The sequence below is a fragment of the Raphanus sativus genome, chromosome 6 (genome assembly GCF_000801105.2).
Source record: "Raphanus sativus cultivar WK10039 chromosome 6, ASM80110v3, whole genome shotgun sequence".
Classification (NCBI taxonomy): domain Eukaryota; kingdom Viridiplantae; phylum Streptophyta; class Magnoliopsida; order Brassicales; family Brassicaceae; genus Raphanus; species Raphanus sativus.
In genome coordinates this window covers 13,967,602-13,982,311 of record NC_079516.1, presented here as the reverse complement: position 1 = coordinate 13,982,311, position 14,710 = coordinate 13,967,602, and the positions used below count along the sequence as shown (strand labels likewise).

At 27.3% G+C, this 14,710-nt stretch overlaps 2 protein-coding genes across 2 annotated transcripts; both read left to right on the top strand.

Moving 5' to 3' along the window:
• The first annotated feature begins 925 nt into the window (after positions 1–925).
• LOC108811752 (heavy metal-associated isoprenylated plant protein 9) lies at positions 926–2,956 on the top strand. Its single transcript, XM_018583840.2, is given in 6 exon segments — positions 926–1,142; positions 1,231–1,462; positions 1,629–1,892; positions 2,319–2,354; positions 2,357–2,518; positions 2,521–2,956. Coding segments are annotated over 6 exon segments (939 nt in total). The 5' UTR covers positions 926–1,118; the 3' UTR covers positions 2,742–2,956.
• An 11,324-nt stretch (positions 2,957–14,280) lies between these two features.
• Positions 14,281–14,710, top strand: LOC108809866 (uncharacterized). Its single transcript, XM_018582000.2, has one exon. It carries the CDS (start codon positions 14,405–14,407, stop codon positions 14,615–14,617), a length of 213 nt encoding a protein of 70 aa, XP_018437502.1. The 5' UTR covers positions 14,281–14,404; the 3' UTR covers positions 14,618–14,710.

Below are 14,710 nucleotides of genomic sequence, written 5' to 3'. Positions count from 1 at the left end.
TTTAATCAAAAAACTTTATAACGTAACTTATATTCTTCATATATAAAAATTAGTCAAGAGTGTAGAGTGGTGAAAAAGGAAGATGAATTTATATTACTTTGGAGTAAGATGTGTGCACAAAAAAAACTTTGGAGTAAGATGAATTCGGAAGAAAATTACCATATAAAAATAAAGGAGGAAATAATTTATAAATATAATCAATAAAGTCGGTGAGTGTGATGCAAAGTATTGTCCTTCTCGAGGCCAAAAATTGTTACCCATGGCATGATTCCATTCCTTTTATTTCTATATAATTTTCCTCGTTATCAAGAATATACGTTTCTCCTCCCATGAAAAAATTATCAGGAGAAAGTATTTAGAAAGAATCCACTGTTGTGTTAGAATATAATATACATATGTGGTTCGTTTTTGCATCCATGTAGATGATGTTCGTTACATCACACTTTCAAATTAATTCGGATGTTGAGGTATAAAAAACTAGATTATATGCAAAAAATGTAGAGTTTGAATGCAATAACGAACCTAACTAACAACATCTAGATACTGATTTCTTAAAAATTGAATTCATCCTGGCTCACCATTCGTACATACGTAGAAACAAACCGGCCATAGTTCAATAATGCATTGACATTACAAATCATCATTCAGCGGTAAATCACCGGTAACACCGAACACCCACATTCTATGTCTATAAAACGTACCAACCTCGCGGCCCATCTTGTTCCCAAACCTCTTTAGAATATTGAAAAAAATATATAATATAAAAATAGTTTGTGAAAAAGTTCTATAAACATAATTGAAGGTGAGAATAAATCTATGTGTGATGTACAAGGGTGAGGGTTTGTGTCTATATATGTTGGGTGCTTAGTTCTCTGCCATGTGCTTTGGAATCAACCTCTTATGCTTTATGTTCTGTTAGTTCCTACCTTATACTATAACTTTCATTATTCATCAATAATTCAAATTCCTCCTTCGTCTTTTTATTTTTAGCCTTTCATATAAATACTCCCTCTCCATACTCATTATTCATAACATCTCTTTCCTTCGTTTAAAGTTTAATCTTCTTATAGCCACTGATTCTTTTTTTTTTTTGGTCAACTTAGCCACTGATTCTAAATATGGGAGAAGAATTAGTTCAACCAGTAAGATTTATAGTTCCAACAACATTTCAATTTTCAAATAAAATACATATTTCTTATTAAATGACAATTGATTTTTTTGAATTATTAGGAGGTAAAGGAGGCTACCCCTGCTCCAGAGGCCGTCCCAGAGTCTGCCTCCTTGGAAGAGGAGGAGAAGAAAGATGTGGCAGAGGAGAAGAAAGATGCGGCTGAGGAGGAGAAACCAACGGTGGAGGAGGAGAAGCAGCCGCCACCACCGCCTCCACCATTCATACTCTACGTGGACTTGCATTGTGTAGGATGTGCTAAGAAGATTGAAAGATCTATACTAAAAATTAGAGGTAAAAAATATACCTTTTGAAGATATTAATATAGAGATATTAGTAAACTAACAGACTATTCTCAAAATCCCAATTACTATATAAAATTATTCTTTGAAGTACCTAAATATTATTGTATAATCTCCATAGTAATATTTAGCTATTATTGAATATAAAAAATGTATAGGGGTGGAAGAAGTGGTGATGGACATGACTGAGAACCAAGTGACGATAAAAGGAGTGTTAGATCCACAAGCAGTGTGCAACAAAATCAAGAAGAAAACTAAAAGAATGGCCAAAGTCCTTTCGCCGCTTCCAGCTGCCGAAGGGGAACCTCTGCCACCGACCATAAACTCTCAAGTCTCCGGCCTCACCACCGTTGAGCTCAACGTCAACATGCATTGTCAAGCTTGTGCTGACCAGCTCAAGAAGAAGATACTCGAAATGAGAGGTATACATATAAGTATATTGGATTTAGTCAAAATCAAAATACTCGTATTTAGTGTACAAGCTTATAAAAGCTGTTAATGTATAATGGCTAGAAGGTACAGTTTTGTTTGCAACAAAAAAAATATAACGGGTACACGAAAATAATATAGGTTATACACTTATAATAACTACGACGATGAGTATCGTGAGTCACAAGAATATATATATATATATATATATATATATATTTGTTGAACGCATTTGACTGGTAAGAGATTTTGGATTTTCATTTTATCATGATTTGATTCGTTATGTTCATAATATATCGGACTAAATTAGCCAACTTCTAACGTTTATCTTTTATTATATTTATTTACTATATACTTTGGTAAATTGGTGTACCTTAAATCATTTAGACCGACTAAAAAAGACTAACATTGTTGCTTAGGGGTCCAAACCACGGTGACAGAATACACGACCGGAAAGTAATAGTGACCGGGACAATGGACGAAAAGAAACTTGTGGATTACGTCTACCGTCGGACCAAAAAACAGGCCCGAATCGTACCCCAACCCGACCCGGAACCTGATGAAAAACCTGCAGCGGAGGAAGAAAAGAAGGAGGAGAGCGGTGAAGGGCCTGAGAAACCGCGGAAGCAGAAGAGGAGAAGGAGGAGGAGAAGGAGAAGGAGAAAAAGGAAGAAGAAGACGTTGGCGGAGAAGATATGGAGGTTACCGAGGAGATGGCTACGGCGGAAGAAGAAGTGATGAAGAGGATGATGTATTATTATCAGCCTTTATACGTCATCGAAAGGGTTCCTCCACCGCAGCTTTTCAGCGACGAGAACCCTAACGCTTGTTGCATTTCTTAAATTGGTTTCGTGTGCTCTACGGAAAATATAATATATTAGGGCAATTAATTACGTAAGGAAAAGAAAATAAAGAAAAATAGGTGTCGATGCAAAAAAATGGTGTGAACTATATAGTATAGATTTATATATTTTATAGTTGGTGGTTGTTATCTGTATTTTATCGATGGATACGTTCACACTTTAGTATATACGTAATCGCAACTGGAAAAACGATCGATACCAAATATATTAATGAAAGTATACGTAGATGTATGTGTACTGTGTCTTACGTTTGTTTTGTATATTCTTGGGGAAAACTTTCATTAGTGAAATTTTTTTAGAGACAAGATAATCTAGTGGGAACTAGAGATCCTGGTGGGTCGCACATGGTGTGCTCTTTTTTTTTCCTTTGCTACGTCAATCTCCATTTCTCGGACGTGGCTGCTTTTCCAGCCTACCTTGTCTTTCTCTTATCAACCTCTCAAATTTTTAAGGGATTAGTTAAAAAACGTATGGTTCGAATAGTTGAGATGAATAGATAGCTGCACCGTCGTGGCGTCGTCTATTTTGTACATGAAACGGCATAAGATAGTGACTTTTTTTTTTTGAAAATGAAAGATAGTGACATTGATGCTAAGACATTTGTTCATCAAATGCGAATCAAACACAAATATTTTAAGAATACGATTAAATATATTTTTTGACGATTATTATATTGATTATATAAAAGGATTATTTATAATTCATAAAATCATATATATACATCCTAAAAAATACAATATTTATTTTGCTTTTTTTTTAACAAAACTGTTTTTTTAATCAAAGCTAACAATCAAGCAAGCTTCACTAAAATACAATCAAAATCTGTTTTAAAAAAGTCTTGTAAAGACACAGTTCAGTTACCAATACAAATTGCTGGTTACATAAAAAAAAGAAGTTGGAAGCAAATAGTATAAGATTACATAGGGTCATGCAATCGATACAAGAACCACCAAGCTCCCCCATTGAAAAGACCTCATCACACCAGTTTCTGTGATGATCATTCTACGACAAGTCTTCTTGAAAGACTCCTTAGAGTTGCCCTCTTCTATGTCACAATCAAGCTCCACTTTGATTAGTCTGTGATTTTCCTTTGACCGGCTCATTAATTACCAAACCAAGGTTCAGATTATCACCTTCCTTAACTTTTAATAGGCTTTGACATAATGAAAACCTGCCACATTCAGCTCATAACAGCTCTTTCAGTTCCATCCTTTTGTTAAATTGTACACTCACAGTTCCATCCTTTTGTTAAATTGTAGACTCAAACGCTAAACAGAAACAAATTGATGGACTATGGACCTGCTGTCCCCAGTGGGTGCAATGCTGTTCACTTGGGAGCTGTTGCCAACTCGATTTCTTGCTGTGCGGGATCTTCTTTTCTCCCCCGAAAGTGATCACCAAAGACTATACAGTAAAATCGATTTTCCTAATCCTAAAAGATATATAGATAAGGATGGGCATTCAGATTTTTTTTTTCAGGTCTATTCAAATTCTGACTGTTTGGAACTAGAGATTTAAACTTCATTCAATTATTTAATTTTTATTATTAGAATTCGATTTGGATTTTGCGGTTTCAGCTTAGGCTTGAGAAGTGATTTTGCATATTTGTCATGTTCTCCATGATTTTAGAATAAATTATTAGTCCCATTAACATTATTACTAAACATGTTCTCTATGATTTTAGAATAAATCATTAGTCCTATTAATATTACTAGGTGATTTTCCCGTGCTCATGCACGGATATAAATATTTATTAAGTAAATATTTTTATAATTTCTTAATAGTTTAATTTCGATTTTTATAATTTATATAAATAATATTTTATTATTTTAGTTAAACACGTGAATTTGGATATATGATAAAATGATTAGTTTGGATCACTTTAGTATATTAGATAGTATCAAATAATTCAGATTTTCTTATGTACTTTTATTATAGGTATATAGATTGTACAATTATAAAGAAAAAAACAAAATCAAACTAAATATTAAATAAAATGTATATATATATTAATTGTGGGAAAATATAATATGTTTAATTGATTAAAAATATCTTGTATTATGTTATTTAAAAATATTTTTATAATTATTTTTCAAAATATGCTTGTGGTAAAATTAGTTTTCATAAAACTATCATTTAAGGTTTTTAAAATAAGTACATGTTCTTTTAATTTGTTTCTTGAGAAATTATTTTATATAATTATAATTTTTTAATAGAAACTTTTAGTTTTGTTTTAATTATAAAATATTATTAGCAACAAATATTATAATAATGAATAAACCATTTCAATAATACTAATTATAAATATACAATTATTCAACTAAAGTTATCTTGGTTTATCTAATCAATCTTTTTGGAATTATCTGAGAATATATATATATATATATATATTTATTTAAGGAAAATATTTTTATTACTTTGTATATTTATCTTACTTAAGATTATGTTTAAAGAAAAATATTTTTTTTTTAATATCAAAATCATTTTTGTTAATTTTAATTTTTATGAAACAACATTATATATAAATATATAATTTTCGTTTTTTTATTATAAATGTATTTAATTATATATGTTAACTAAAAAGGAAACTTCTTATTAACAGAAATTATTTTAAAAAAGGAAAATAAATTTTAATATAGTAATTATATAATATATTTTTAATTTATTAAGGGTATCATCGTAATCAACCACCATGAGAGTTAACGTGAGTGCGACACATAAGAAACTGACTTCTCAAATAATATTATAGAGATTATTAAAAATATTTTAATATATATATATGTTTATTTATCATAATATTGAGATAATTAATTATAAATAGCTATTGAAAAATTCTACTGATCTATGTATACAATTATTTAAAACATATGTATATATATATTATATATATATATATATCATGTTATCTGGGGTTATTAATTAATTAATTAACAATAGATATTAACAAAATTTACTAATAATATCATAATTAGGTTATCTTATATTTTTTTTATGATTTATTAAATAAACAAAGTAACAATAGGTATTGACAAAATTTACTGCTAATATCATAATTAGGTTTATCTTATATTTAGATTATGATTTAGTCATATTTTTTATTCTTATTATCATGATATTTGATGTTATTAATTAACAAGTATATACTAGCAATATATATTAACAATTTTATTTATAATATCATAATTAGGTTTATCTTAAATTTAGTTTATATTTTAATGACTAATATTATAGTCGGATTTTTTATATCATGATATTTGATGTTATTAATTAATATATATATATATATATATATATATAACAATTTTTCATAATATCATAATTAGGTTTATCTTATATTTAGTTTATATTTAATTGGCTAATATTATAGCCATGTTTTCTGAATCTTATTACAACTATTGATCAGAATTTAGATTATTACAAAATTAATATCGTAATTAAATTTATCTTATCTTTAATTTATAATTTTGATTGTTAATATTAAATTCAGATTCTCTGATTCTTATTAGAACATAAATCTAAATACAAATTATTTCAAATCAATACTATTAATTCTTCAACATGTTCAATTGATATGGGTTATGTCCAATTTAAAAAAGTGGCATCCAAATATAACTAACTAAAGTAACCGTATAATAATAATAAAAAAACTGCATAACTTAATATATAGTCAAACTCCATAACCACTAAGTCCTATTTTTAAGGGCTACAAATATTGCAACATAAATGTACGAATATATATATTTTTGTTTCATTTTCCTTACTCTTTTACTTCACCTATTAATTATCCTATATCTAATTCCAAAATCATAGTATTTATTTAACAACCAAAAATATTCAGGAATCAAAATATAACCGCCTTCTACATATACGATATGGACTAATATACTGTATTTATGTATTTTTCCCTTACTCCTATTTTATAAAATATAGAAAGTGGATATGTATGTATACGGGTAGGTTTTCTATGAAAGGCTCATGTGCTTGAACTAAATTTTACAAAATATTAATAACTTTTTAAGTATTTAAATGTCTATTGTAAATAATAAAATTAAATTTTAAATCTAAAATAATCTAAAAGTAAAACATAAAATTATAATTGATAATTGATAACAAAAATAAACTAATACCAAATCACAACAATTAGATTTGTCAATAGATTCATAATCCACAAGATCATATATATATTTTTTTATATAAAAACCAAAAATCTAATTTCCTAATTAGAATACAAACATATTCTAATAATATAATTAAAAATCTAAAAAGTTAATAATTAAAAATTACGTATTGGTTTAACCAGTGGTTCAACTGATAACCGAGTTTTGAGTTTTAGCGGATTTCCATGGGTTTTACCGGGTTTCCGTGGGTTTTACCAGATTATTAAATAATGATGTTTTTCCTAAAACTCAAACCGAATTACATACCAGATCCACGGGTTTGCCGGTTTAATCGCGAATCCGAATCGGTTTCAAAATATTGTGTACAAGTGTATAGTTATATAACATCACAAATTCAATATAATTATCAAAACTTTTAACTAATAATTTTTAAATATAGTAAATATGATTATAAATAAAACACAAATAAAAAAATTAAAAACAAAAAATATATCCGCCCTTTGAAGGGCGGATCAGAATCTAGTTTAATATTAAAGTTAAAGCATCACTGATATATATGTCTTTGACTATAAATTTAATATTTATGCTAAATATTTTATATATTACGAATATAATAATATTCCAAAATAAATTAATTTCTATTTATACATGACAAACATCAAATTAGTTTTAAATGAAAAAAATCACAATATTCAAAATAATACATTTAAACTAAAATAGTAAATAATGTATAAACGACAAAATAAAAATTAACTAAAATATTAAAAATATGGAAGAATGAAAAGGTAGGATAAAGTATTAAATAACATAAAAATAAACTGGCAAATAATAAACATAATATAATTATAATCTAAGAAAATACAAAGGTAATGTTTTATTTTTTTTCTTACATTTTAAGAAAAACTAAATTGTTGATAATATATGATGTTTATTTATTTTGTTATTTTTTGATGTTTTATGAGTTGTGACTAGAATTCTTTTCAATCGACAGGTATAATAAGTGTTTGATTACAAATCCAAATTTTCTATTGATTATTAGTATAAGAAGATTTTAATTCAAAATCAACATCCTAAAATAAAAATATGAAGCAAAATCCATATTTAATAAACTGATGACCAATATAAATATTATAACTATATAATTTATGATATTAATTTAAAATATATTTAATTAAAATTTTGAAATTTGTATAAAATAAATATTAAAGCCAAAATTTGTTAGATATACATATATTAGTCCACACCTATCATATAGTTTGAATAATGTATGCTAAATATCTAAAATTAACATAAAACTAAATATCTAAAATTAACATAAAATTAGTTCGATTTATATAGTTGGATAGAGAACCAGTAGGTATTAAGGATATTTTGATGTTCTGAATATTCTTTATATATTTGGATATTTAATTTTAGCTATTTTCAAGAAGTTTTGATTATTTTGAATATTATATATATAATTAATAAATATATTTAAATGTAAAAGTTGTGATTCAGATATTTTTAGGTATCCGAGATGTTTTGGTTTGAATCACGTTTTTAGATACTCAAATTTTCTACTTGTTTGGATATTTTAGTAATTTCGACTTGGATTTGTTCAATTTTTTAGGTTGGATTCGATCATCGTGATAATTAGCCAGTACAATGATGTACCAAAATTTAAATCGCTCAATCAATAACATTTTATTTAGTTGATGCTGTCCACGGGAATAGCGCGCAATTTAGTGACCCAAGGGGCTGGGCCGTAGATTACAAAGCAGAAAAGAAAAACAGAGAGGGTGTCAGGTGAGAAAGTTCTCTTCAACTTTTCGGTTAGAGACAAAGCGAGTGATTCCAATCCAAAGTGTTATCTTCTTGTATTAGGATAATAACTTCTTTGTAATCAAAAGTCAATGATGCAAGGACGAGTGTCATCGAGACGTATTCAATACTATTTACTACTATAATTTTGAGAAAATCGTAATATTCTCGTTGCATTGAAGCCATTAAGAAAACTCGCTGGACTGTTTGTTACTCTGCTTAATAGTGTGAGTTAACTACTGTTGTGAGTAGGACTGGATCGTAATGATGAAGTTTAAATAACTTTAAGTAGTGTTTTCTTGTTCTTTTTCAATGTATGTGAGGTGGTGTATTATTATTATTGTGATTAATGTCAGAAACATATTAAATGTACTACAGCTGTGTCTGATTGATAACTTATGCATCTCCAAAATACATTATATAATTTTTAATATGAAATTTTTGATCTCCAAAGAAAAACTTTAAAATTTCAAATTTGAAGTTTTGAGAAGTGAAATTCTGTATTTGAAATTTCACTATTCAAAACTTCAAATTTCAAATTTCATATTTTTGTTTGCATTTTGGTCCCTGCAATTATACATTACATTTGTAATTCTAAAATATTTTTTCGTTTATCAAATTATTCTTTAAAAATTTTCTATCTCATAAAATTTTAAACTTTTATAAATTTAATTTTTACAAATAAAATTAAATAAAAATTTTAAATAAGATTTTAAAATATTTCAGAATTAGATTTAGATAACAACAATACAAAAGAAACTTAACAACAATTTTTTTCAAAAAAAAACTTTACATGAAGACATAACTATTACACAAATTTAAATATTAGAAACACTAATAGTCAGGTAAATTTGATCTGAAACCTACAAAATCTCTACAATATTGTCCAAACAAATTTTGTGTAAATGGTTGTTGTTGTTGTTGTTTTAATGTCTTTTTCGTACGATTTTTTTATTCAGATCAAATGTGTTCACGAGTATTAATATCGTCGATAGAAGTTAAATCTTTTAGCAATTTTTATTTTTTCTATTTTACCTTCTTGTTCAGATCTAATGTATTTACAAGTTTAAGATCATCCAATTTCAACAATTTTTAGTTTGTGATCTACAAATTAAAAATAAATTGAGTCATTTCTACTTTGAAATGCACTAGTTAATCATATATGCAGTACTTAAAATAATTTAATGGAATAATATGGTATTTGCTTGAATTTTAATATTAATTATGTTATTTCTGTTGAAAAATTATATTTTAATATAACACTTTATTAATTAATATTGTTGTAATATGTTTATGTATGTGGAAGTTATTTATAAAAAAAATATGAGTTTAAATTAATTATGAAAAATATAAAGACCATTGTATAAAATACAAATAGTTTTAAAATTAAATTTAAACTTTTAGAAATTTTTTTTTATAGTAGAGCGTTTTTTTGGAGATGGTCTAAGCATTCCATCTATTCTTGCTACTAACATAAAGTCAAAAATATCTTACAAGAAAATATTATATTTTCTCTTTTAATCATTGATATACTTAATTTGTTAAATGAATATATTAGTTGGTTAGAAAAATAGTTTTCCCCAGGATGCACCTTATATTTGAGCTCTAATTGTTTTTGTAACTGGCTCTATAATTTATAGTTTAGATATAATTACAGGGGAAGAAAAACGTTTGAAGATTATTTTCGTCATTTTGAGAGCACAGAAAATCTCTAATAGGGCTATTATTTGAAACAATGGATTTGGTGACTGGATTTTGATTTTCCATAAAGGGAATAATGGCCCTTATCTATCCATCAACATAAATTTTTTTATACTGAAAACATTGTAAGAATATCAAATGTGTGTTAAAACAAAAAGAAAAATCAACTTAGCACAAATATTATGTCCATCGGTCTCCCAACAACTTTGGAACCTATCGTTTTCAATAATAATTACTCCCTCTGTTTTTTAAAGATAGATGTTTTAGAAAAATAAATTGTTTCACAAAGATGTATTTTTTTATGTTTCCTATACAAAATTGCAAATTTCAATAAAATTGATTGAATTTATTGAAAGACTATTATTTAAAATGTATTGGAATTTGATAATTTCTAAAAATGATGTATAGTTAATGTGTTTTCTTAATATGTGTGAAAACATCAAAACATACATCTTTAAAAAACAGAGGGAGTATAAATTTAAAACCACAATAACAAATACAAATACTTTGACGATGATAATTTCTTTTTTTGAAAAATATTTATGATAAAATTTCCTAGTAAATAGATTTCAGCAAGTAACAAATTTCAAGTTATTAACTCCCAAAGTTTATGTAAAAGATATGTTAATTATATCTGACCAAAAAAAGATATGTTAATTATTACTCCCTCATTTTCAATTAACTTGTCGTTTTAGGTTCATACACAAAGATTAAGAAAACATTTAATTTTGTATATTTTCAAAATAAAAACATCATTACTCATACACCTAACCATATTTTAACCAATAGAAAAATAAATAGAAGAATCTTATTAATAAATTTTGCATAAAAATTATAAAACAACACTTATTTTGAAAAGAAAAATTTTATCCTACAACGACAATTAATCTGAAACAGAGGAAGTAGTAATAAATAGCCATTAATTATTGTCGGGACCAAATCGTCCAGAACCATTATTGTTTTTGGTTAAGTTTGGTTCATAATCTAGTTGATGTTTTTTTTTTTTTTTTTGCAACTAATCTAGTTGATGTTGCTTGTACCTTATGCCAATCAGCTTATCCGCCAACAATTAGAGCTGAAGATTGTGTATTAGCCAAATTTGACAAAGAAACTAATGAGTTTTTAACTTACGGCAACGACTCGGTTTCACTTTCAAAAAGGTTTACGTTTTTATTTTTACAGAAAGAGTTAAAAATAAGGAAAGAAAGAACATCTGTGTTTTCTAAAAACAAATCCCATCACGCAGGATGTTTTTGATTTTCCTAGGGTCTACAATCATACAAGTCGTTGGACTAGAGGTAAATAATAATGGGTTCATTAACTGAACAAAAAAAAATCATTTGTGAGTACACTAAGATAATTTCCCTAAATTTCTGCAGTTTTACAAGGAAAAGATAAAAATAAGAAAATAGTGAGCGCATGCGCATGCTCATCCGCACCCAGTCTTTACAATGTGTCTGCTCCTGGATCAAGTGGCAACTATCGAAGTTTCGGTTGATACAACTGATGAGCTGATTAAGAATCATTAGAAGTATACTGTAAAAGTATTATACTGTAGAAATTCTATGTTCTAATTAAAGAATTTTAATAAAATGATTAGTAAATCAATAGCAGTATACAATTTTAAAAATTATCATAAAAGTTAGTATATAATATGTATATTTTAAAATAATATATATTAATAATATATTTGTTATTAAAATAATGAATCTTTTAATTATATAAATTAAATTAAATTTTAAATGTGAAATACTATTATTTAAAAAAAGTAAAATTAATTAAAATATAAATTTATTTTGGATATAAAAAATATTTTGAGATTCTTAAATAAACTAAATTAATTATATATAATTTATTTATAAATTATCATTATCTATTTATTGGTAGAAGAATAAATGATTCATATATAATATTATCATAATAATTAATATATGAGATATTATTTATTTATTTCTAAATAATATAGATATGTTTATTCTATAAAATATAATACCCAATATATATTATGTTATTTTTATTAAAAATAATAAATGATATGTGTAATTTTATAAATTATATTATATTTTTAAATGTGAAAAATATTGTGAAGGACATATCCATATTGAACCAAATTTAAAGACATATCCATGTTGAACCGAACTTAAATAGCTCTAAATGTGTGAAGTCCAATTACGTCCAATGGTAAAAATAGGTTGGACCAACTGGACCTTGGACTGTCCAAATAGCTAAAATATCTAGGTTTAAGAAATTGAAAAAATTACAATTTCAAAAAATTACAAAATTGAATTTTCGCAAAAGTCGCAAATCGTGTTGTCCTTACCAAAATCGTAAAGTTACACTTTCTCGCCAAAACCGAAAAAGTTACATTTTCCCTAAAATCGATTTTCACCACCTAAATAATAAAATCATGTTTTTCTATCAAAATCGTGAAACAGCGTTTTCCTGCCAACAATACAAAATCGTATTTCCAATCAAAACCGCAAAATCATGCCCAAACCCGTAAAATTGTGTTTTCCCGTTAAACAGTAAATTGTGTTTTTCTGCCAAAATCGTAAAATTGTTTTTTCGTACCAAAACAATAAAATCGCATTTTTCCGTAAAAAATCAAAATCACGTTTTCCTACCAAAACTATAAAATCATGTTTTCCCGACAAAATCACAAAATTGTGTTTTTTCATCAAAACTACAAACTCACGTTTTTTCGCCAAAACCGTAAAATCATGTTTTCTCACTAAAATCTAAAATCGTGTTTTCCCGTCAAAACCGCAAAATCGCGTTTTGAACTTCGTGATGTAAATCGTAAAATATGCTGCCTCAAATATTATGGCCTTATTGATCCATAGATATTTCTGTAGCACCCGAATGTTCTTTTTCATTTTTGCTAAATATTAACTTTTATATTGGTGAAAGTGTAAGATTATACAAATCTTTTAAGAGAACCACCATAGCCAAAAAGGAAAAAACATAGTGGAACTAAAAAGTAAAGATCAAAGAGGATCTTTATCTGAGCAAGAAAGACGTAAGAGAGGAAAAATGCTTTCGCCTACTCCTTGCCGTGATGGTGGTCTGGATGTTCTTCCAGCAACATTTAACTTTCTTAAAACGTCACCTAGATATACTCTCCCGGAGTTAATATCTCTGCGTCTTTCCCATTTCAGCTCCGTTCACCGTTCATACTCCGAGCACGTTCAGCTCATCCCACAATCTTTGTCACATACTCTTGATTCACCATTCATCAAAGTTTAAAGGGTTTTTTTTTGGAACATAAAGGTTTTTCAGAAAATGAACCTAAGTATTGTTATATATATAAAGAGATATCCAACTATAGTTAACATGAAAATTCATGCGAACTTACCTTTTAAATTTAAAATAAACAATATCATACTAACGGAACAATAAAAGGTTGGACATAAGTTTTATAAATCCAAACATGTTCATGTTTGTTTAAAATCATATCAAAACCTACCACCAACCTAATTTTTGAAAAATATTATTTTATTCATCCAATTCTCATAATTTAGTTTTACAAACGAACATAGAATACAATTCTCAAATTTTAGTTTTACAAACGAACATAGATTATAAAACGAGTAACAAGTAAAAGTTTAGTAGAATGATTCAACGTTTGCTAGCAAGAATTGTTTGGTAATCACGTATATATATGTTTCTAACTTTATATAATTTCATATTTTCATTTTCCTGTCATTAACCCCAATGGAAAATCTTCGTATGAGATGTTTCTAGCGAAAAGAATGCGAACTTACAGTAAAAGATGCAAACAAAATTAAATTATAAATTAAAAGTCGGCAGATCATGACGGCTACAATAATTTATGACCAAAACCTACCAGACTTTATAATGGCCATAAGCTTGAGCCCATACTCTATAAATACATTACCGTGTCTTAAAAGATAAACCACATTGTCTTGTCTTGTCTTGCAAATTACAAAAAGAAAGGTTACTACAGATTTTATTTAACAAGATATCACAACGCAAATCATATCCAAGCATCTTCATATCACTATGATAACAGTAGCTATCGCCGCCGAGTTGCTTGAAGAATACACGTTGGCGCTCGCTCGCATCACCGCAACACTCCTCCCTCAACCACCGACAAGTCGCCGTCGAAGCGTACGAGCTCCCACTAGCGGCGGCCTAGCCGATCCTCACTTACCTCGTAGCGACATCTCATCATCTTGCGCTCCAAACTACGCCGCTTTTCTCTTAAATTTCTGACTTTTTTCGGTTGTAGATTTTCGAATGTTCTTCTTCTTAACTGTTATTTCGAATCATGTATGCTTATGTTATGAAATTTGAACTTCCTATTTA